General features: G+C 47.6%; 2 protein-coding genes across 4 annotated transcripts in view; one reads left to right on the plus strand and one right to left on the minus strand.

The window, feature by feature from the left end:
• LOC146862015 (broad substrate specificity ATP-binding cassette transporter ABCG2-like) overlaps positions 1-22,780 on the minus strand; it is a 667,466-nt gene that overhangs the window by 482,734 nt on the left and 161,952 nt on the right. The gene's annotated exons all lie outside the window — the stretch shown is intronic.
• On the plus strand, positions 15,517-17,094 carry LOC146862016 (syncytin-B-like). Its single transcript, XM_085643215.1, has one exon. It carries the CDS (start codon positions 15,517-15,519, stop codon positions 17,053-17,055), a length of 1,539 nt encoding a protein of 512 aa, XP_085499341.1. The 3' UTR covers positions 17,056-17,094.

The following is a 22,780-nucleotide window of genomic DNA, read 5'->3' on the forward strand; positions in this document are numbered from 1 at the left end:
AACAAGTAGTGTGTGACAAAGGTATATAGAGTAGATTAAATTGGGTTAGAAGCTTGTGTGAGAGGGGCAATTGTGCATTAAGTGTGATGGCACAGAGGGTAAGAGAAAAGGGTGAAAAAATAAATGTAAGTGAAAGAAACGAACATGAGAAGAGATAAATATGTAAGCCAAAGAGGTGCACGTGAGACAGAGGGGGAAAGAATAGGAGAAAGAGGGTGAAGGTGTGAAAGGCGAGAATGGATAAAGGTAGATGCTTATAAAGCGTGAGTGAGAGTGGGGGAATATAGAGACAGAAAGGGCAATGATACGAGGAGAGCAGAAGAACAGCAGAGAGGTGTTTTCTTTAGGTTTATTTTGCTTTTGCCATTTTTGGTTTAAATGGGCCATACTGGGCATATGTCACTCATTAAATGCCCTTTCACACAACGAGTAGGGAAGATCTCTGTATCAGTATGGAAAGGGCCCAGCCTTTGAGAAATGTACATGTAAATCCTAGCAGTTGGATCTAAAGAAATAGATAAAGAAAGTGACCGCAGAAAGTATTTCAGAATGCTGATGTAGAATATCAGCCTACTGAGAATGGTGTCCCAATTTTCATATTTACTCACTTGTTCACCTATATGTTCCTCACAGTGAGTTGAGAACCCTCTCCAAATATAGGTTGTAATGTACATGTTACTCATGCCGTAACTGTACATGTTCTCTGAACGATGAAAGCTTATTCTGGGCTGCCCTGCTGAATGTGTTCTGCAGGGATTGGAAAATTGCACACTCTGCTTAAGGCAACAGAACTTGCTTTGCTACTGCTATTCTGTATCTGTTCAAAGCTTGCACTGCCCCAACCTAATTTGTAAATGTCCTGAGATGGACGAAGCTTGCACTGCTACTGCTCTAGCTGTACCTGCTCCTGCACATGTACATGTCATCTGAAGGACTGAACCCTACACGGTTTCAACACAAAATGTGCCTTTTCTATGAATAAGGGTTGTTTCCACTGTCGCCCCATCTTAAGGCAAGCAATGGCAAAGCAGCACAAACATGGCTCAAGGTAAATAAACAAGCATTTACAATGCAATAGGTCTTGCAGTTTAAGCTAATGGCATTGTAAATGACATGTCCTGCCTGCAGTAGGAGAAACTCCTTAAAGAAAATAGTGCTTACAGACTAAAAAAGACGTAACATTTAACAACCGAAGTAAAAAGGCCAGTCCTCATGGGAGGTTTCAAATTAAGACAAGGCGGTACTGATGAGGAACTAACAAGCCTATTAACGAATCAGAAGCCAGCATTTACGAAGGGCAATGACACAAGCCAATGACAAATATGGGCAGGGAGTGGGCGGGGCTTTATTCTAATACTCCAATACAGCATGCCTCGCAGAGCAGCGCATGCGCTGCCCAGGCTCGACCTAATGAGCTATAAACAAGGAAGACAACGCCTCCCCTGCGTTCTTGGCACTGATGTTGCCACATCTGAGGCGAGGGATAGCAAAGGCAGTGCCAGGGGTTGCAGTGAGCAAACGAGGGGTCACAGCTGTGACACCTGGCAACCCCTTAATGACGTCCATGCCGCCGCCTGAAAATATAGGGCCACTTGACAAAGGAGTAAGTTTATGCTTTCATGGTGGAGTTAGAGATGCAGGAGTTTTAAAAAGTTTCAACTTTGTTAGGGAACCTAATGTGTGTCATTGTTCCCTGAACGATGAAGCTCTGGCTCTGCAGCTCTGCCTTTGAGCCACGGGCAGAGAATCTGAGAGCACGGACAGGGAAAAGGAAAAAACACAGCAATTATCGCTCTCCAATTATCAGCGTCAGGCGATAGATGCGGTGCAATGCTCCTTTCTTTATTCACATGAGTACCGCGTCCAGACCGTATGATCTAAAGTTTGAAAGCTGCCTGAGATATATTGTCCATTACAGCACAGTTTGTTCCATGCCACAAAACACCCACAGCATCAGATGAGTTATCGTTTTAAGCATATTTTCTACATAACACAAACATCTCAATTAATGCTCCAATTGAGCAAGAGAACTGAAGCAAACGTCACTAGAACAAGTAGTACAAAGAGTTACTATAAAGACTCAGATTCACATTTCTTTTTTATATGCATTTCTGTATTGATTTTGCACTGAAATACACCTCGTCCTCCCGTAGAGACTACATAGAGACATTTAGATTTTTTTTTAAAATACAAAAGGATCAAATACATAGTGGCCTCGTTGAGGCCAAAATGGGACAGTATAGGGAGAAAGTAGAGCTGATAAAAAGGGGAAAAAAACCATGCAAGAACACCGTACAATATGGCAAAATGATTACACCTGATACAGTCACGAGCTTATGCAGATGCCCCACTTCATCCAGGACATGGCAAACTCCAGACGGCATTACAGCAAAGACAGAAACAACAAGCATTTACAATGCAATGGTCTCGGCATTGTAAAAGTTAGAGCTATTGGCATTGCTCATGACATTATTTTTGTTTATGTTTTTGTTTTTAAAACATTTAAAGAAACGGCATTGTTATTTACAATGTCAATAGCTTAATCTCAGTCAAATGCGAGACCTATTTTTGTGCAGGTTTCCTTCCTGCACAAAAATAATAATTCCCTCAACGCAGGCACCCTTGCACCATGGTACAAAGGTACCTGTGTTGGCACATGGCAGCCCATCATGTGCCAGTGCAGGGGAAAAGGACAGGAATGCGTCGTATCTGATAGATATAGTGCTTTCCTGCCCTTTTCGTTTGCCATAGGGCAGAGCAGCAAAAGCAGCTAACAGCAAAGCACATTGGTAAGACCTCACGTTGCTGAGTCTGACCATCAGGGAAGCAAGCACACATTGTGTGGTCATTCTCCGCTTGAGATATTGTCCATCAACCTCTATGCGATACTGACAGCATAGAAAGACATGTCAGACTAATTGAGAAAATGATACAATTCAAAAAAATGGGTGCAAGTACGGCCTTAACCATAAAATGCTCCAATCCAAGATGGCCGCTATCAGTATTCTAACGTGGAAATATTCCGGTCGAATTAGCAGAAATGTTTATTTTGGGCAAAATTTGACCTGCTATAAACAACTGGATGCGACTCAATTCAAATTACGCACTAGGCAAGAGCAATATGCTGTCTAAAATAAAAAGAAACAACATCCTGGAAAAAGCAAACACTCATAGAGAATGAAAAATTAAATAAAGCATGTAAAATGTAAGCAGAAACAACATGGTGAACTCAACGCTTTTACAGTCATAATGCAGAAATCAACTAGTATTTTTGCCTGAAAACTACAGGACCCAGAAAGGACCCATTTCAATGTCCACTGCTTATATGCTTACAAAACGTCAGCAGTATGGTTGAAAAAGACCACATTTGTGAACACAAAGCCGCCGTATACATTTTGTTTTCCAATCCACCCATCAACCAGGTATTGCAGTACCTCCAGGTTTACTCAATGCAACATAACTGCACTCAACATAATACCACTCAGTACCACATAAATACACGTCACATAATTACTGTATTCAATGCAACATACATGCACTCCACATACCACTCAATACTACATAATTCAACGTCACATAATTACTCTCTACTTAATGCAACATAAATACACTCCGCATGATACCACTCCGTGCCACATAATAACATACCACATAATTGCACTGAACTCAATACAACATAAATGCACACCTTTGGGTCAAGTCGCGCTATATAAAAAAGCAACAAACAATAAACGTTTGCAATACAATAGGTCTCGCATTACTGAATATTTGCGCTTCTGGTGTTGCATTATTATTAGCAATGCCAATAGCTCAAACTTTTATAATGCGAGACCTATTGCATTGCAAATGCTTGTTTTTATTATTACCTTCTGCAGGTTGCCCCATCGCTTTGCATTACGCCACTGGTCAGACCCTTCACAGCGCTGCGCGTTGACCCAGTGTAAGTGGGATACGGGGGGCAGAGGACACGATGTTGTCCATGAGTCCTCAACACTCCGCCCCCGATCTGTTTCTAGGCGCTCGAAAAATGCCTATTATAGTATTTACACATGCGCTACTAAATTATTTGCGTGTGGGCTTCCCTCCATCTGAAAAAGTCATATTTGTATGAATCTTGATAAAAAAGTGCATCAGCGTGTTTTTAACGGTAAATGTTGGTGTTTTGGGCTGTTGCCACAAGATCGGCTTCTATTCGCTGTGCGCGGTGCTTTGTTTTCTGTTAAGCACTGGGAGATTAAGTGATTTGCCCCGAATTACAGGATGTTTAGCGTGCCTGCCGAGACTCGAACCAGGTTCCCCAGCTCCAAAGTGGGCCATATCTGCAATTGAAGTATCTTACATGCCTGTCCCATTATTTGTTCTGTAGAGTGCTGTATAAATAACTTCAGTGCGCTATATAATTTCCCCTCGTTTCTTGGTAAAAGAAGATTGGGCTGCTCGCCGTCAGTAGCCTGTAAGCATGTTGGCACTTCATAAATAGCGTCATTCCAATGATGAACGTTGGTGTCCGCGCCTACGTGTTTTCTTTGAAAAAGCGCTGCCTGGAAGTGTTTTGTAATATATTTTCTCAGTTTGTGGGAAACGGCTAATCTCGGGTTACTGGATATTTAAAAATAAAATAGATGTCCAGTTTTTTTTTTACTTCTCAAGCAAATTAACTTGCAAGCTGAGATGTGAGCAAAAGTGTGCTTTTAGTGAAAGCAAAAGATCTGCTATGCTGCAAGAACAAGAAAAAATGCCCCAACACAAAGTAAGTTCACGGGAACCGGACGGCCCGCAATCCGCCCACTTTCAGCGACAGCAATGAAGCGTTACCTGCGACCCGGTCACTGGTGCAAGGTTCCTCAGGCCCCGGGGCACTGGATCCTTGCTGATGCGGTATGGGTGAGGAGCGAGGCAGCCCCTCCCGCCCTCGACGGACTTGGGCCGGCAGCGGCGACAAGCATTGATTTCACTAGGCTCCTGGGCCGGCGACAGTGATTACGGGGGAAGCAATTTGGTTGTGCTTGCCTCCGGCCCGCAGCGGTGACGAGCACAGAGTTCCCGAGGCTCCCGGGCCGGCAGCGGTGATCTCGGGGCAGCTTTTAAATCCGGGTTCAGTAGGGTGCAGACATCCCGCGCACAGCACCACGGGGGTGATTTATTTAAATAATGCGCTCAGTCCAGGCCAGAGGAGGTGACTTTGGGGGTGACAAATTAGTTTTACACGCCCCGCGCTGCAGAGGCAGTTTTTCACGGTCCCAAGGCTCTTAATTAAATAAATAAAATGACGGTCCCGGATTTCCACTGCATGCGTCTTGGCGGGAATATAGACCAGGGTTGTGAGTCGCCCCCTCCTCTCAGCAGATGCTGGGAAGGAGAGCCCTGGCTGGGGGTCTGCTGCTGAGTCCATGGCCCAATCAGAGAGACGCAGTGGCGTGTGCTGCAGGCATGAAAGCAGCGTGACGGCCTGGAAAGCAGATGCCGTGCTAAACTCTCCCTGAACCTTCCCTTATTTTATTTTATTGTTACAAGCTGATCTACAGCAGCCAGCCGCAGAGGACAGGGGGAGCCGAGAGCAGGGGGAGAGGACGAGCACACCACTGCCTTCCTCCGAGGTCAATGCCTCAGAGAAACGCAGCGTCATTTTCGGATTCGGGGCGTGTTTTTTTTCTCTCCTCTTGCCATTGGTTGGAAAATTTACATTCCAGAGGAGAGAAAGAATCGAAAAAACACGCCCCCGAATCCGAAAAAGACGGGGTTTGTTTGGAGAGACAAAGCTCTTCTCCAATGGCTGACCAGCATTTAAGAGGCCAGCCAATGGAGAAGAGGGGCGGGTTCAAGCCCCACTTCTCAAAGTCATTAAATCTCGCGAGCGAGACTGCGTAAGCGCAGACTTCGCTAGCCGAGACCTAAAAAGTGCACAGAATCATGATGACACGCATCACGTGCACGGATCACCAAACTACGGGCAGAGTCACCCAACACTCATCAACATTATACCACCCCAAAATAAAACACATATACACCCTCCACCTGCGACAAACAAAAGTAAGGCAAAGGCCATTGCCACAAAAAGCAGATCACCATTTCTAAGAATGTAAGCAATGTGATATTACACTGCTGGTTTTACAAAGGGTACTTGTGTAATTTAGGGAAGTGTCATATGACTGGGCACCGGATAGTAAATCCATACTGTGAGACCCAGACACGGAAGGCACGGACAAAGAGAGAAAGGGGGGGGGGGGGGTGTTAAAGAAGGCACGGTCAACAGGAGGGAGGGCGGGGGTGTTATAAAAGGCACGGACAACGGGAGGGAGGGCAGGGGGTAAAGAAGGCAGGAGGGGGTAAAGAAGGCACAGACAACGGGTGGGAGGGCGGGGTTGGCACGTTGTGCCTGCAGTAAGAGAAACTCGACAGAGAAAATAGTGCTTAAAGACAAAATAACAGGTACCGAAGTGAAGGGGCCAGTCGCCGTGGGAGGTTAAAAAGAAGACAAGGTGGTACTAAGGAGGGACTAACATGCATATTTTCGAATCAGAAGCCAGCATTTAGAATGGACAATGACACAAGCCAATGGCAAATGTGGGCGGGGCTTCTATTTGCTACTCCACCACAACAAGTCTTGCAGAGCAGCGCATGTGCGCTGGCTCTGGGTTCGACCTAAAAAGTGCTGTGGCACGCTTTATTTTTATGTACTTTAAGCCATGTTGAACAGCAGCTTGTAACCTGACACCAGGCCTGCCCTTGCCTTTGTCACCCTAGACAGTTTGGAGCCAGGACCAGTGGAAGGAGAAGAACTGACCATAGCCAGTTTCAGTGGCAGGTCAGGGAATTCCCCACACAAATGCTGGCACCAGATCTAAAGTGGCACCAACAGACCTCACATCAGAAAACTCCTGAACCTGTGACTGGCCTGGTGTCTGAAGAAGGAAGATTGGATCTCCTTTCCTTGTACCCAGCTTCCCTGGCACTAATTTCAAGGGTCAGTTGGCTGACCTCCTGGTTGAGCTACGGAGACACAAAAAGCTTCCAGATGCCTCCATGCAACTGTCCAGCTGACTAGCACCAACTGGACCTCCCCAGACTTGCCTGGTCCCTGCTGCTGGCTTGTGCTGGAGTGAGCTTTGTTCCCCAAGAGGTGCCCCCTAGGTCCTAGACATGTGGCTGACATCAAAGCTTACTCCTCCTCAAGAAAAGCTGAAGATACCGAGGTTTTGGACTCCTCGCAACTGCAATATGAGCGGTTCATGCTGAGAAACTAACCGACTGAGTCGACTGCCAACACGAAGCTCCAGTGGGACTGCTCTTCGGACCAATAGCGACTGTCCGCATGACCAGCAACACAAGGCTCAAGCAAGAGCTGCACTATGCACCAATCATAACAGCCACATCGATTGCCAACCGGAAGCTCCAGCGACGACTGTTGCTTCACGCTACAGCAGCGACTGTCTGCAACGTCCAACCTGCTCCTCGCACTGACAACAAACTTAAGACCCCCTCCAATGTGAACAGCAGCTATTCACGTGGACCTGCAGGAGGCACCTGGTCCCTGTATCCAACCTGCGCTCCATCGCAGTCGGCCTGAACTTGTGACTTCCCCAAATGCAGCCTTACAAGATATCCGCAAATGGCGCTTTGTGGTTTTTGGCGCAATTTTCACCTAATATTTTAAAAACTAAAGGTCATTGCTCTGGCTGGGTCCCCTGATTGAAAAACAAGATATCGCAAGAGCTTGTAAGAACTCAAAGGCCCTCTCCCTGGATGTGTGGGTAAAAGGTATGAACTACTGTGTGGGCCTGGAGCACTTGGTGTACTGTGGAAATTTAGTTCGTATCTGAACATTATCTGCGCCATCTTGTCTTTCCCCAGCACCACACGCAAAAACACACGGCAGCCATTTTAGGCACCATGGCCTCTCTCCCTGCTCATTGTCGATCGCCAGCGCGTCCCCCTGGCGCTGCGAACATCCCCCCACGCGCTGACCACCCCCGCTCTCTCATACACGGGCCATAAACCCTCTCCTTCTGCGCGACCCTGCCATGGAACCACATCCCACGCCTGACCGACATCCCATACATGGTCATACATCTCGTTGATAACCCCCTTCCTCTGCGCCCGATTGTCCGGGCCGATCCCAGGCCATCACCTAGCCCTGCGGATGCAGTTTATTGCCCCTACTGTAAGGGAAACACCCCACATCAAAGGGATTACAGTAGATCAAGGCCCCCCCCACCCCCTGAGACCCGACCAGTCGCACACATCCCCGGGAATTGGCGGAATGTCCAGCTGTGTGATAGCCATCTCCTACTGTGAGTGGGGTGGGGACTTCCACTGTAGACATGTGTGGGAACGAGCTTGAAGTAGGGATTCTGAGGATGTTCTTTCATGTATCAAAGCGATCTCAAGAATGTGCCATGTATGATAAACCGGCAATAAAGTCATAAACCTGTGTATAAGAGGCCAGGCCTCAGAGATGTGGTTGGAGCACCTCGTGACGATACCTTGCTGTCTGATCTGATGTGTTCTACTCCGACGGAATAAAACTTTGTTTCCTGCCTTCCAGTCTCCAGCGCCTGCCTCTTTTGTTGGTTAAATCATCGAATGGTATAAGAGGCGATTACCGCCGGGCAAATCTTGAAAGGTTATCGACTGCAACTGCCGCTACCATTTAACAATTGGCGTCCCAAGCGTGGGGCCCATCAGCGACACGTGGATCCAGTGAGAGAGGTCCCAACGGCAGAGTGAACGACTGCAGCGATCGGGAGAGCTCCTGCCTGATAGACCCTCGTCTGGCAGCCGATCATCCGAACTTCACTGGTTCCGAACAGACCTCTCTCGAGTGATCTACGGTCCTGACTGGGAACCATCAGGAGTGCCGTGGCAAATACGGAGAGTAGAGGACGATCGGGCGCTGGAGGCGGAAGACGAGAAACTGTCCATGCGGTCCGGGTAAGGTCGTGAAACACGACAAATTGCGAAATGATTGATTGACTGATTGAAAATACTAGTATTGCTTATTGATTGTTCTCCTTGAGATATTCGCTGTCTACAAACGGGGAAGAGTAGAAATACTCTCTCTTCCTTTGCAGATAGTGAAGGGTAGGTAACGCAGACTTTTGTCCCCATTGTAACCCGTCGTGCCTATTTTTATCTCCCCATTGATTGATTGTCCGAACATTGATTGTTTTGAAGAATAGTACTTCTTGAGATATTCTCTGTTTGCAAACAACGTAGAATAGGGATATTCTGTCTAGTCTTTGCAGACAGTGAAGGATAAGTAAAGCGGACTTTTGTCCCCCATTGTAACCCGTCGTGCTTATCTCTTTCTCACCATTGATTGATTGATTGTCCGAACACTAGTTGTTCGATATTGGTTCTTTGGAGGTATTCTCTGCTTGCAAATAACGTGGAATAGAGATATTCTATCTAGTCTTTGCAAGCAGTGAAAAGATAGGTAGTGCTGACTTTTGTCCCCGTTGTAACCCGTCATGCCTATCTTCTCCCCACTGATTGGTAGTTGGTTCTGCCCGGACCGCTTATTAGAGGTGAACCATCCGGCTCCACTGGAAGGCACCCCTAATAAGGACATGTTCACTAAATACGGACTAGTCGCCGTAGCTTATAGCAAGCTATGGCATAAATATACAAAGAAGGACCCCGAGAGTCAGTGGCCACTGATGGGATCCTTCGATGACCATAAAATGGAAACGCTAGAAATAGCTCTACGTAGTAATAAAACGACGCCTACTATGCTCGACAGTATCGGCATGTGGCGCAAAGAAGCAACGCAACGGAAAAAGAGGGAAGAAGTAAAAGCAGAAAAGGAATTACGAAAGGCAGCTCACCTTGCCGCTAGAAAGTTAGAGGAAGAGATAAAGGAGAGAAAGGAAGCTAAACTAAAACAAGAGTCTGAAACATCAGGCCAGTACCCTGTTAGGACCCCCTCTACGCTCTACCCTGAGTTACCTTCCAAGCAACAAACGAATGACGAGTTGCTATTAGGTCCCCCGATCATCTACATGCCCCCTCCATACGCACCCTCCCAACCAGTAGCGCAGCACCCACAACCCCCAAACGCAAGCGAAAGCAGTACCAGGGCCTCGGTCCTCACGGCCTCCACGCCGGCCGAGCCTCTTGTACTGAACACAACGTTAGCAATAACGTTAGATGACCCTGAAATGAGAAAGAAAGATTCCGCCAGAGTGAATCGACTAACAAAGGATGAACGAGCCGGAATCGATAAGATAGTAAGGACACTAGTAGAGCGAAAGGAAAGTGAGGAGTATATAACAGACATGTATAACTCGTATGCCGACAACCACAGACGGCACTTCGTCGTACGACTTTGTTATCACGCCCTGAATACATATGAGGATAGGTACCACGATAAAGGTCCCGAAGGCTTAGCGACCCTATATAGGAAGGTAGACATTGGGGAAGGAGGAGAGGGCGATGTGACGGACCTCTTCACTCGTACACTCGAGGTCTCCCGGCATCTTAACGAACACAGACAGACAACCAAAGCAGAGACCCCCATAGCGACTGAACCCCAGGCAGGAAGGGCTGATACCATGATGCCCATCAAAGAAGCCGCCCCCTACTGGGTCCCCCCACGAGGTCAGGGAACACACGACGACATCAACCACCAAGATGCGAAGGGAAGGGTTGTATATAACTGGGTCTAACAGCCATGGGACCGACAAGACATTTTGACCTTTAGAAAAACCCTACCCGACTTAAGAAAGAACCCAACTGCCTTCTACACCGAACTAGGTACAGCCTTAGGTTCAACAATAATGACCTTAGCAGATATCGACTTATTCTTCGGGTTATGTCTGCCGGCTGATGTGTGGAAGCAAATCCGGAAAGTCGACCACGCTGAGCCGTTCGGATATACCTGGGTACAACTCGATACCATAGATAAACAGCGAGAACCGGGACAAAAACCCCCAAAAGCCATATTGGAGCTCCCAGACAAGATTGTACAGAAATTGAAGACTCTAATCCCAGAAAGAAAGGTAGACTGGTCGATAGTGACGGCTTGTCGCCAGAAACCCCAGGAGGATGTGTCTGAATACTTCTCTCAATTCGAGACAGTGTTTTCCGATTATAGTGGCCAGGACATGACCACTGCAACCGGACATCACCTCTTTGTCCAGAATTACGTGAAGGGTCTGTCACAAGAAGTCTCCCAGAAGCTACAGACCAGCGAAAGTAGTTGGGCAGCCTCCAAACCCGCAGCTATCCTTCAGATGGCCCAATACTACGAACACCAAAAGAATGAGAGCGATAGGGCGTCCGAAAGAAAGAAAAAGGAACTGAAGGAAAGAGTAATGATAGCTCAGTTACAAGGGGTGACCATAGGATGGGAGCCTCCCAAAGGAAATTACCAACCAACCGCTCCTAGAAAGCTACCCCCTAGAGACCATACACCTGCACCCTGCGCTGGACGAAGAGACTTAGACGGGAACCAATGTGCGTTCTGTAGAGGGTTCGGACACTGGAAATCTCAGTGCCCGGTCCTTCTGGAAATGAACAGAAATAGAGACACCAGAGACATAGCACATGACCCCAGAAGTAGAGGACAGGGACGAGGGTACACGAACGACGCCACAAACGACAGGCCAGGCAGACCAAACACCTTTGACCGCCCCCGACAGAACCAGTGCCAGCAGTCCGACTACGAGAACACCCATGACTTTGCATAGGACCGCCAGGGGCAAGGGAGGGATCCAGTCGAACTCCGTGTTGACCAGCAAGGTCCTTACGTCACTGCTAAGATCTTGGGCACAATGTCTCCATTTTTGGTAGATACTGGGGCGACACGTAGTGCGTTATCTAAACGACTGATTCCTAGGGCACCCTTGTCTGGCTCACACGTAACCTCAATAGGCTTTGATGGAACGCCCTCCACTAATCCCTTGTCCGCACCAATCTCCTTTGACTTAGAAGATAACATCACTGATGCGACATTTCTGCTCTCCTTCAACACCCCCGATGCTATTTTGGGACTCGATTTGCTAAAACATTTCCGAGCTACCATCAGATGTTCCCCCGACGGAGTTCGAGTCATCCTGCACGATAACCCAGATCTGTTCAGGCCTTGTCTCACACGACGTATGTTCTCTATAACCGATGCTGACCTGTCCCTACTCGACACGTTACCCTCACGTCTATGGGCTAAAACCGACTCAGATGTAGGGCGCATGGTGATCGACCCTGTACACATAACCGTCCGACCGGACGCAGTGCTCCCAAAGCTTCCACGGTATCGGATATCGCCCGAAGGCGAGAAGGCATTGGTGGAAATCATCCAGTCCCTAGTCGATGCAGGAGTGGTAGAAGAAGTAGTCAGTAATGTTTGCAACAGCCCTATCCTACCCATTGTAAAAAAGCAAGGCGAGGGAGATGAGAAAGCATACCGCTTCATTGTTGACTTACGAGAAGTTAACAAAGTAGTCATACCTCAGTACCCCGTGGTCTCAGACATCACCACCATCCTCACCCTGATTCCGTCCACTGCCACCACCTTTACCGTTATTGATCTCAAGAACGCATTCTTTTCCATCCCCATCCACCCAGACAGCCGCTACCTGTTCGGCTTCACTTTAAAAGCCCGTTCGTACAGATTCTGTAGGGCACCCCAAGGCTACACTGAGAGTCCCAGCATTTATAGCCAAGCCCTCAAGAGACAACTAGATGCAGTCCAACTACCCGATGGAGTGGTGTTAATACAGTACGTCGATGACATTCTTTTGGCGGCCGACACCACTCCACTTGCTGTCACAGCCACCATTCACCTCCTCCACTTCCTCGCGGAAAACGGTCACAAGGTCTCCAGGAAGAAGTTGCAATTCTGCCAACCCCAAGTGACATATCTAGGCCACCTACTATCCAAAGACGGGAGGAAACTTACACCTGACCGAATTCAGACCATCCTAGAAACCCCTGTCCCCAAAACGCAGAAGCAAGTGCGGTCCCTGGTTGGTCTCACCTCCTTCTGTCGACAGTGGTTGCCAAACTTCAGCCTCATTGTAAAACCTCTGCTTTCCCTGCTGGCTAAAGACGTTCCCTTCCCCCTCCCCTGGACACCCGAATGCCAGTCCTCCTTCAAAGAATTGCGAGATGCCCTTTGTTCAGCACCAGTCCTAGGAACCCCAGACTACACTAAACCTTTCTCCCTCTTCACCCACGAAAGGGAGGGATGCGCGTTGTCTGTTCTAACCCAGTCCATAGGTCCTAAACAACGCCCTTGTGCCTACTTCTCTGCCACTCTTGACCCTGTAGCCAGAGCTTTGCCCGCCTGCCTTCGAGCAGTAGCCGCCGCTGCTGTCTCTATCCGACAAAGTGAGGGGATCGTGCTCTCGAACCCCCTCACTGTATTAGTACCCCATGCGGTTGACACCCTCCTGAACCAGACCAAAACTCAGCACCTGACTAGCGCACGACTGACTGGTTATGAACTGACTCTGCTTGCACCCCACATCACATTGAAACGATGCACCACTCTGAATCCAGCTACTCTACTACCTCTCCCTGACACTGACCCCAATGCGTCCCCTATACATGACTGCGTGACCCTCACCGACGAACAGACCAAGAGTAGGGTTGACCTCCGAGATACTGCCTTCCCGGACCCTGACGGAGAACTGTGGGTAGATGGCTCATGCATCAAGCTCCCCGATGGCACCACCTCAGCCGCCTATGCAGTCACCACAGCCCGAACAGTTGTAGAGACAGCCCGCATCACACAGCGATCCGCGCAGGCGGCTGAACTGATCGCTCTCACATGAGCATGCATCCTAGCAGCTGGGACTACCGCAAACATTTACACAGACAGTCAGTACGCCTTCGGGGTAGTTCACCACTTTGGGCTCCTATGGAAAGAGAGGGGATTCCTGACTTCACATGGCACACCCATCTTACATGGAGATCTAGTCTCCGCTTTGACCGAAGCAGTCCTCCTCCCCACAGGGCTAGCTGTGATCAAATGCCAGGCACACAAGAAGGTGACAGACATTATAGGACAGGGAAATGCTCTGGCTGACATTACTGCAGGAACCACAGCCGAGAATAGGTCCACGACCCGCATGTATGTGACCAGGTCACAAACTGAGAAGTGGAAGGATGCTAGAGAAACGATTAGGGACATCCAATTAGCCAGCTCACCACACGAATTGACTGAATGGGCACGGGTGGGATTGAAGGACGATGACGGTTGCTGGCGAACTAAAGACTCGAACAAATGGTTGCTACCAGACTCATACTTGATCCCCATGCTGACCATGGCACACTCCCCCGCACACATAGGGTCTTCCCCCATGATCGAACTCATCTCCAAAGTTTGGCACAATGACAAGATCCCAGACTCAGCCAAACGTCTGGTCCAACAATGCCTGGTATGCCTCCAACACAACCCTGGGAAAGGAACTGCTGTACCCCGGGGAGGGTTTGGGGTTCCTAATCACCCCTTTGAAGTCCTACAAATGGACTACATCCAATTAGAAAGGTGCCAAGGTTTGAAGTACGTACTTGTCGTTGTGTGTGCCTTCAGCAAGTGGGTGGAAGCCTACCCAACCCGCGACAACACTGCTATGACTACCGCAAAAGTATTGCTGAAAGAATTCTTCCCCCGTTACGGCCTTTGTCGAATTCTGTGGAGCGACAACGGCCCCCACTTCGTAGCCGAAGTTATCCAACTCATCTTAAAAGGGTTGGGTGTAAAACAGAAATTTCATGCGGTCTTCCACCCCCAATCTGCGGGCATGGTGGAACGACATAATGCCACATTGAAACTCAAAATAGCCAAGATAGTTGCAACCACAGGACTAAAATGGCCAGACGCTCTCCCGCTAGCATTGCTATCAATGCATTCCACTCCTACCAAACACCACTTAACCCCCTACGAGGTCGTCTTCGGGCGGCCCATGAACCTTTGGACTGCACCGAAACCGACATCCATCCACGACGTCCCGGACGTCCTCATGTCTGACTATTTGTACAACCTAACTAAAACGTTGTCTGTTATCCATCAGCAGGTGCTGCAAGCCATTCCCGATGCTTCCAGGGGCCCCGGGCACGACATCCAACCCGGTGACTTTGTCTTAGTGCGTAACTTCCAGCGCACCAAGAGTCTGGAGCCCCGGTGGACGGGCCCCCTGCAAGTCCTAATCACCACCCGAACAGCTCTTCGAGTGGAGGGGAAGCGTAATTGGCTGCACGCACACCATTGTAAGAAGATATCACCGACCCTGACGACAGCCGACAACATCATCGCCCAAGAGGAACCCCTGGACAAAGACCGACCATCCCTGAGCTGCTACCCGGATACAGAGACACTTGAATTAATGAAATATCCCGATCCCACTGTGCCATCCAAGGAAGGGTATAACCTGCGATGAAAGGAGGGAACCTCGGCTAAGCAGACCACGAACTAAGTCGAAATCTCAAAACGGTAGCCTAATCACCCCAAAGGCCTCCAGAAGAGAAATTAAACAAAGTCTGTGGTTCTGCCCGCTACCGAGTCCCTTGAAGATGATGGAAGCACCCGACATGAAGATGATGGAAGCAACCAGACGTCCGAAGATCCACTACAAAAACCCAAAGACTGACAAAATGCACAGCTCAAAGACTATTGCACTTTTTATTACCCTTCTCTTTTGCCTTCTCCTCATGGTCACCTTCTGGATCATGGAGGAGCGCGCACCCGCTCATAAGACATTGCTGACCACCGTTCAACCTACCACCATGAAAGAACACCATCTGATCTCACTTTCACCCCAACTCCGAGAAAGACGTAAGGAGTTCTGGAATAACTCTTTTGTGCAGTTGCTCCACCAACACAATCTTGCCGCCAATGCCACTAATTGCTGGATCTGTGGATTGCTACCACATGCCACTGGACACTCTATCCCTTTCATCCCTTCACCTTTTTCTGTCCATGGTTCCTGCCTCGCCTGGCTAATCCTCCTGCAAGAAAGCTACAAGGACAATGCCACTTCCGGCAAAACTGTGTCACACTTCTACCATGGGTTCTGGCTGAACAAAACTGGAAAACCTTCTGCCCCCTTCTGTCCTCTGAGATCAAACACTTCCTTTCACATGGACAACCCTGCCAAAGAACGAGTTGAAATGCAGGTGTTCAACAACCCAGCCAGACCCACCTTCTCTTACCTCCGGAAACGAACGGCCGCCACCCTAACAGTGGCCCGATCCGTCATCAACATCACTGGACTTGTGTGCCTCGAAGGCCTGGGGGCGCAGCTGGTGGGCCACAGCTCCTGCCTCATCACCCGAACATTGGACTCAGTTGATCCACCCTCCTTTGTTACCTCCCCAAATATGTACTTCGTCTGTGGTACTAAGGCCTACACCTGGCTTCCGAAAGGTTGGGGAGGCACCTGCTACATCGCTTTTGTCCTTCCTCCGACATATGTGGCTCCAGCAAACCATCACCGACAGAAACGTGCCAAAGACATTGTGCAAGCCGACTCCACCGGAGCACAGTTCATGGACGCAGTAAAAGGACTTGTTCCACTTTGGGGCCCAATGGCAAACAGCCGTGCCATCCGCCACTTAACCCAGGCAGTCGAAACAACAATGAACATTACAGCCGGCATCCTCACCAACAACACCGCTGAGCTTCAGGCCGTCCGCCTGGTAGCTCTTCAGAACCGCCTCGTTCTAGACGTAGTTCTGGCCGATCGTGGAGGAGCATGCCGCATCATTGGGTCCAGCTGTTGTACCTACGTACCGGATAACTCACCCTCAGTCTACAAGGCGATTGAACACCTCCACAGACTTTCCGCAGAGGTTCATCAGGAGCAAGAAGGATGGTCGCTTGGGAGTTGGTTTTGGGACACTATTAAAAGTTGGGGGTGGAGGTTGTTTACGTTTATCCGGATACCAATCGTGATACTATGTGGATGCTGCCTGGGTATTCAATGCTTGCCACCTCTGTGTTCACTTTTTACAAACTGTATCTGTCCTAAGACTCTGGACTTTGAAGCCGAACGTATGAAAGCTTTGTATGAGGTAGAAATGCGTAATATTATGGGGATAGATCCGAACTAAGCAAGCTGGCGAGATATGTTAAAAGGGAGGACTGTGGAAATTTAGTTCGTATCTGAACATTATCTGCGCCATCTTGTCTTTCCCCAGCACCACACGCAAAAACACACGGCAGCCATTTTAGGCACCATGGCCTCTCTCCCTGCTCATTGTCGATCGCCAGCGCGTCCCCCTGGCGCTGCGAACATCCCCCCACGCGCTGACCACCCCCGCTCTCTCATACACGGGCCATAAACCCTCTCCTTCTGCGCGACCCTGCCATGGAACCACATCCCACGCCTGACCGACATCCCATACATGGTCATACATCTCTTTGATAACCCCCTTCCTCTGCGCCCGATTGTCCGGGCCGATCCCAGGCCATCACCTAGCCCTGCGGATGCAGTTTATTGCCCCTACTGTAAGGGAAACACCCCACATCAAAGGGATTACAGTAGATCAAGGCCCCCCCACCCCCTGAGACCTGACCAGTCGCACACACCCCCGGGAATTGGCGGAATGTCCAGCTGTGTGATAGCCATCTCCTACTGTGAGTGGGGTGGGGACTTCCACTGTAGATATGTGTGGGAACGAGCTTGAAGTAGGGATTCTGAGGATGTTCTTTCATGTATCAAAGCGATCTCAAGAATGTGCCATGTATGATAAACCGGCAATAAAGTCATAAACCTGTGTATAAGAGGCCAGGCCTCAGAGATGTGGTTAGAGCACCTCGTGACGATACCTTGCTGTCTGATCTGATGTGTTCTACTCCGACGGAATAAAACTTTGTTTCCTGCCTTCCAGTCTCCGGCGCCTGCCTCTTTTGTTGGTTAAATCATCGAATGGTATAAGAGGCGATTACCGCCGGGCAAATCTTGAAAGGTTATCGACTGCAACTGCCGCTACCATTTAACAGTACCAGGCCAGGGGATACCCACAAAAGTATTACAAAATTTGGAAGGACTGGACTGGATACCTAGGGATACATATTGAACTATGCCCGCCCAGGCCATGGTCCATGGACAGTGAAATATGTTCCTTCGAGGCCACATAATGCTGAGAATCAGAGAGAGAGTTTAAAGTCTGTCCTAAAGTGCATATGTAAGAAATATCGTGAGAAACTGTACCGCGATCTGCAGCGGCTTCAATGTACTGCAACAAGTGTTTATGTGGCCAGTTTGGTTTGTACTTTCGATACAACTTTAATAAAAAGTCCTCCCCCCGGCCACAAAAAAAGCTTTGCGTTCTGTTTTCACTTTATTACTGTTTGAGTGCTATATAAACACTTTACACATTACATCCAAGTTAAGCATGACTGCTTTTGTGCCCAACTACCAGAGGGTTAAGCACAGATTTATTTAGTGAATTTTGGGGTTCACACTGACAAGTATTGTGTGTATGATTTGAGGGGCATTCTCACCCCTCTCAACTAATAACCCAGTTTCTTACACAATGCATGCAGATTTCTTAATTGTAAAGCTTGAAAAGGTTATAGACCTGGCCCCTCACCAGTCGCGCCTTTATCCCAGATCCAAACTCCACTCCTTGTCCACTGCTTTTATTTTTTTCAATTTAAAGCACTGAATAAAAATACAGTAAGACAATACAACACATGAGGGTTTAAGCTTTTGCAGCTCGAAGAATAAGATACAGGCTAGTCTACCAAACACATAGAAGAATGCTATTGGGTCACAAGGATCCATAAGTTATATATGTAGGGATAAGTGCTGTTATGGTGTAAATAACCTTTCTAAACCCTCCAGAAATGAAGATTAAAAGGTTCCCCTCCCATAGGGCTTGTATTAGACTCAGGAAAAAAAACATCATGTTTTGGTACATTTAATCATAGCTCTAAGCGTGTTATTTTGTCTGCAGCCCGGTTATAATTTTGTAGCCACAACAAAGGTTGGAATCTGTTTACTCTTAATTGTAAAATCATTTTGCGAAGAAAAGTGCCACACTGATTCCGCCATTCTGAGGTGAACAAGAACAAACACAGATCAGGATCCAAGGGAAAGTCAATTACTCATATTGGGAACAGACTATCTGAATTTTAAGCCACTCTAATCGTATGCAATGACTTGCAGTACAACTGGAGAGGGTTGACCACCCATCCTCTGAAGGCTCATACAAAAGAGTAGCCACTCTGATAGGAGTCAACGGTTGAGGACACACCCTTCTGTAGGCACAAGCAGCAGATAGGCCCCCAGTCCAGAACATTTGTGGGAGTTATTCCAGTGTTCTATTGCTACCACCTGATTGTGGTGATGTTCTGGGAATTGTATTTAACATCATATCAAATCCCTATCACGCTGTTCAAACACAGAGTATGTTTTTTCAGTCTTTACTTCATCAATATGTAATGTAGAAAGAATGACAGATCCACGTTTATACTTGCATGAACCAATAAAGTGGAACTGAGTGGCTGTATGTCATTATAATGCGGGCAAACACAATGCATGCTTTTACTAAGCATTTGTTTACTTAGCATGTTTTTACCATGCATATACTTTTACGTCACATGCCTTTACCACGAAATTTAAGATTTTTTAAAGATAAGTATTAATAAGGTAAGAATATATACCTTAATTTATATATTATTATTATTATTAGGTTTTATTAAGCACACATATCATCCAGAAGGGTCTCAAGGCGCTGTAGCTGGTTCGACCATTTCCATAATCTAGACAACTAATTTTTAAACCCTGAGCGAGTGATTTAATTGATTCCAAAGGAATCAATTGGAGGATTTTACGTGAGGTTTGCATTATGCCATAGCAGGTGCACAGGACATGATTTACCTGGTCCTTCATGGACAATTTGTCGTCTATTTTTACACCAAGGTTTGGTACCATGGGTTTTGGGGATGGACAGAGGCCAAGGCTTGCAGGCAACCAGTCATTAGACCAGTGTTCATGTGCCTTACCAAACAACATTACCTCAGTCTTACTAGCATTGAGCTAAAGATGGTTAGTTTGCATTTAGGTGTTTATGTGCATCAAACAGCTTTTGAATCTGATTTTGGTGTCTGCTGGATTAGGTCCAAGGGTGGTTAACAACTGCGTATCATCTGCATATGAAACTACATCAAACCCATATGATTTAATCACCTTTGCCAGAGGTGCCAAATAAAGGTTAAAAAGCATGGAACTAAGTACCGATCCCTGGGGACTCCCTTATCTACCGTCAAAATGCGGGAAACTTGTGTGCCTATTTGCACAGCAGTAGTTTGACCTTTTAAGTAATTGCTCCACCAGTTAAGGGCTTTTCCTCCGACTTAAATCTCCTGCAGCCTTTGTTCTAGAGTTATGTGGGAGATGGTGTCCAAGGCTGCCGATAGATCTAGTAAGACCAGCTTTGCTGACTGCCCGTTGTCTTGGGCAAGTCTTATGTTATCGACTATGTCTACCAAGGATGTTTCGGTGCTGCCCTAAAACCTGACTGAGAAGGGTCTTGCATTCAATGGCTCTCTAGATGGATAGTTATTTGTTCATTGACCAGGGACTGAAGTACTTTTCCAAAGTAAGGAAGTAAGGAAATTAGCCGACAGTTACTGGGCTCTTTCGGATATGCCGATTGTTTTTTAAGGATTGGTTTGACCCTAGTTGGTTTCCATTTAATTGGAACTGTCTCTAGGTTTAAGGACATGTTAAAAAGGTCAGTTGAGAAGGACAGGGAAGAGAGTTGCCAAAATATGGGGTGGAAGTGGAGAGCCTGATTTGGTCCTAACAACGACAGCTCTTACTTCCTCCTGAGTAAATTCATTGAACTCGTCTAGAAGTACTGTCTCGGAAGTCTGTATACAGTCAAATTCACTGCTTCGCTCTTCAGTACTGTATTGTGGAAAAGTATTGTAAATACTGTCAGTTGTTTCCTCAAAGAAGGTAGACAATGTGTCTACCCAGTCTTGCGAGGATAGACTGTCTATCTGGCTAGATGAGGGATTGGTAAATTCTTTTAGTATTCTGTGTAGTTCCTTGTGGGAGTTTGCTGCCTTGTCAATTCTATTAACGATATAAGTTTTTTTGGCTGCCTTGATATTGTTTAACCCCTTCAGCGCGGCGCGGATTTCCGCGCCACGCTGAAGGTTTCGTGCGCGGGCGGGGCCATGACGGAACGGTTCCGTCATAAGCACAGCCCAACCGACGTGCATGACGGAACCGTTCCGTCATGCGCGTCGAACGGGTTAAATAATGCCTATAGATATGCTTGAAGGCTAGTCTGTCCCCGATACTTTTTGTTGTTCTCCATTTGCGTTCCACTTTCCTACTAGCCAGTTTGTCGATTTTCAGATAGTCTGTGAACCAAGGTGACGATTTAGACTTGTGTTTGACTTTTGACAGGGGTGCAATTTTGTCAAGGGCCTGTGAGATTGCTTTATCAAAGTTGTCCACAACAAGGTCTATATTCTCTAGGCCTGTCAACGGAAGGGCTAAAATAGGTAGAAAATAAATGCGAGGCTGACTTTTCTCCAGGGCCTGGTCCATTTCTGTTCAAAGCTTAGATTTTCATGAGTGATTGCTACTTGTATATGGAATTTTAATAAACTATTGCCCGACCAGATCAAGGGAATAGGAGGTTTCACCCCGATATTGGCTGCATTTGTAAACAGGAGATCAAGGGTGTGGTCAGCTGAGTGAGTGGGGCTAATCACCTTCTGTACTAGTCCTAGTGTATTTAGGTTGGTGATCAATAGACTGGTGTCTGTGTCAGTAGCGAGTTCAGCATGAAAATTGAAGTCTCCTATGAGAAGGAAGCTGTCTGCCGCTAGTACATGAGGGGCAATGATCTCAGTCAAATGATTACTGAAATTTGTTTTGGGACAGGGGTCTATATACAAGGGCACCTCTCCAGGTTCCCTTGTTTTGTTTTTCAATTCTGAAGATACAGAGTTCAATCCAAACACAGGTGAAGGGTTCCACAATACTTATTTTTAATCTTGCCCCAAAGGCTATTGCTAGGCCACCAGCTCTTTTCTTATTGCTGTCTAGTCTGCTAAATTTATATTCTGGGGGAAGGCAGTTGCCACATCTGGAAGGGCTGCCGCGTGAAGCCAGGTTTCAGTTATAAAACAAGTTATCTGGTTTCTCTGAGTCTAGCAGACTCCATACCTCTAGTGGGTATGGTTCGTGCGTTAAAATAAAGCCCCATGAATTATTTGCTCCGCTCCACAGTGATAGAGCCTCCGGTGCTTGTCGACGCTAGTCTGAGGGGTGAAGTGAACTTGCATTGACTACATTTAGAGACAGGTTCATGATTAAATGCTAGAATAAGTGGGGCTCCGGAACAGTGTAAAGGTTTAGGGCTGTGTTGTTTGTTTAATTGCTTAAGTTCTGCACTAATAAAGCAATTAAAAGCCATTGTGTAAGCGGAAATTAGCAGCTTACCGACTCTGGGGGGGGGGGGGGGGGAAACAGGCAAGGGACCTGGCGGCAGGCGCAGACGGGCGTTGACGGGCTTGCCTTCGGCCTTGGGGAGGTGCTGGTCCCAGGGGGCCGGGTTCAAGCGCCCCCCACCCCCCTCCTTATTAAAGCACAAGCCCAGGGAGGTGGTGGTCCCCAGGACTCAAAAGAGCCACAGGAGGGGGGCCCTGTGCGTTTAGATACTGCCGAAACGCATCTTTCTTGTGTTCCAGTGCCCGAGGTGACCTGATTAATTCATAGACAGGTTTAATCTCCCTGACTTCGAGTGGCGGTTTCTTTCTCATAATGCAGTTTGGCGAGGCATTTTGAAATATTAGCGGGAGCGC

Source organism: Triturus cristatus, chromosome 2_2 (genome assembly GCF_964204655.1).
Source record: "Triturus cristatus chromosome 2_2, aTriCri1.1, whole genome shotgun sequence".
NCBI lineage: Eukaryota > Metazoa > Chordata > Amphibia > Caudata > Salamandridae > Triturus > Triturus cristatus.

What these genes read in the sequence shown, in the direction of transcription:
- LOC146862016 (XM_085643215.1), top strand. Translation starts at nt 15,517, where the DNA reads ATGATGGAAGCACCCGACATGAAGATGATGGAAGCAACCAGACGTCCG.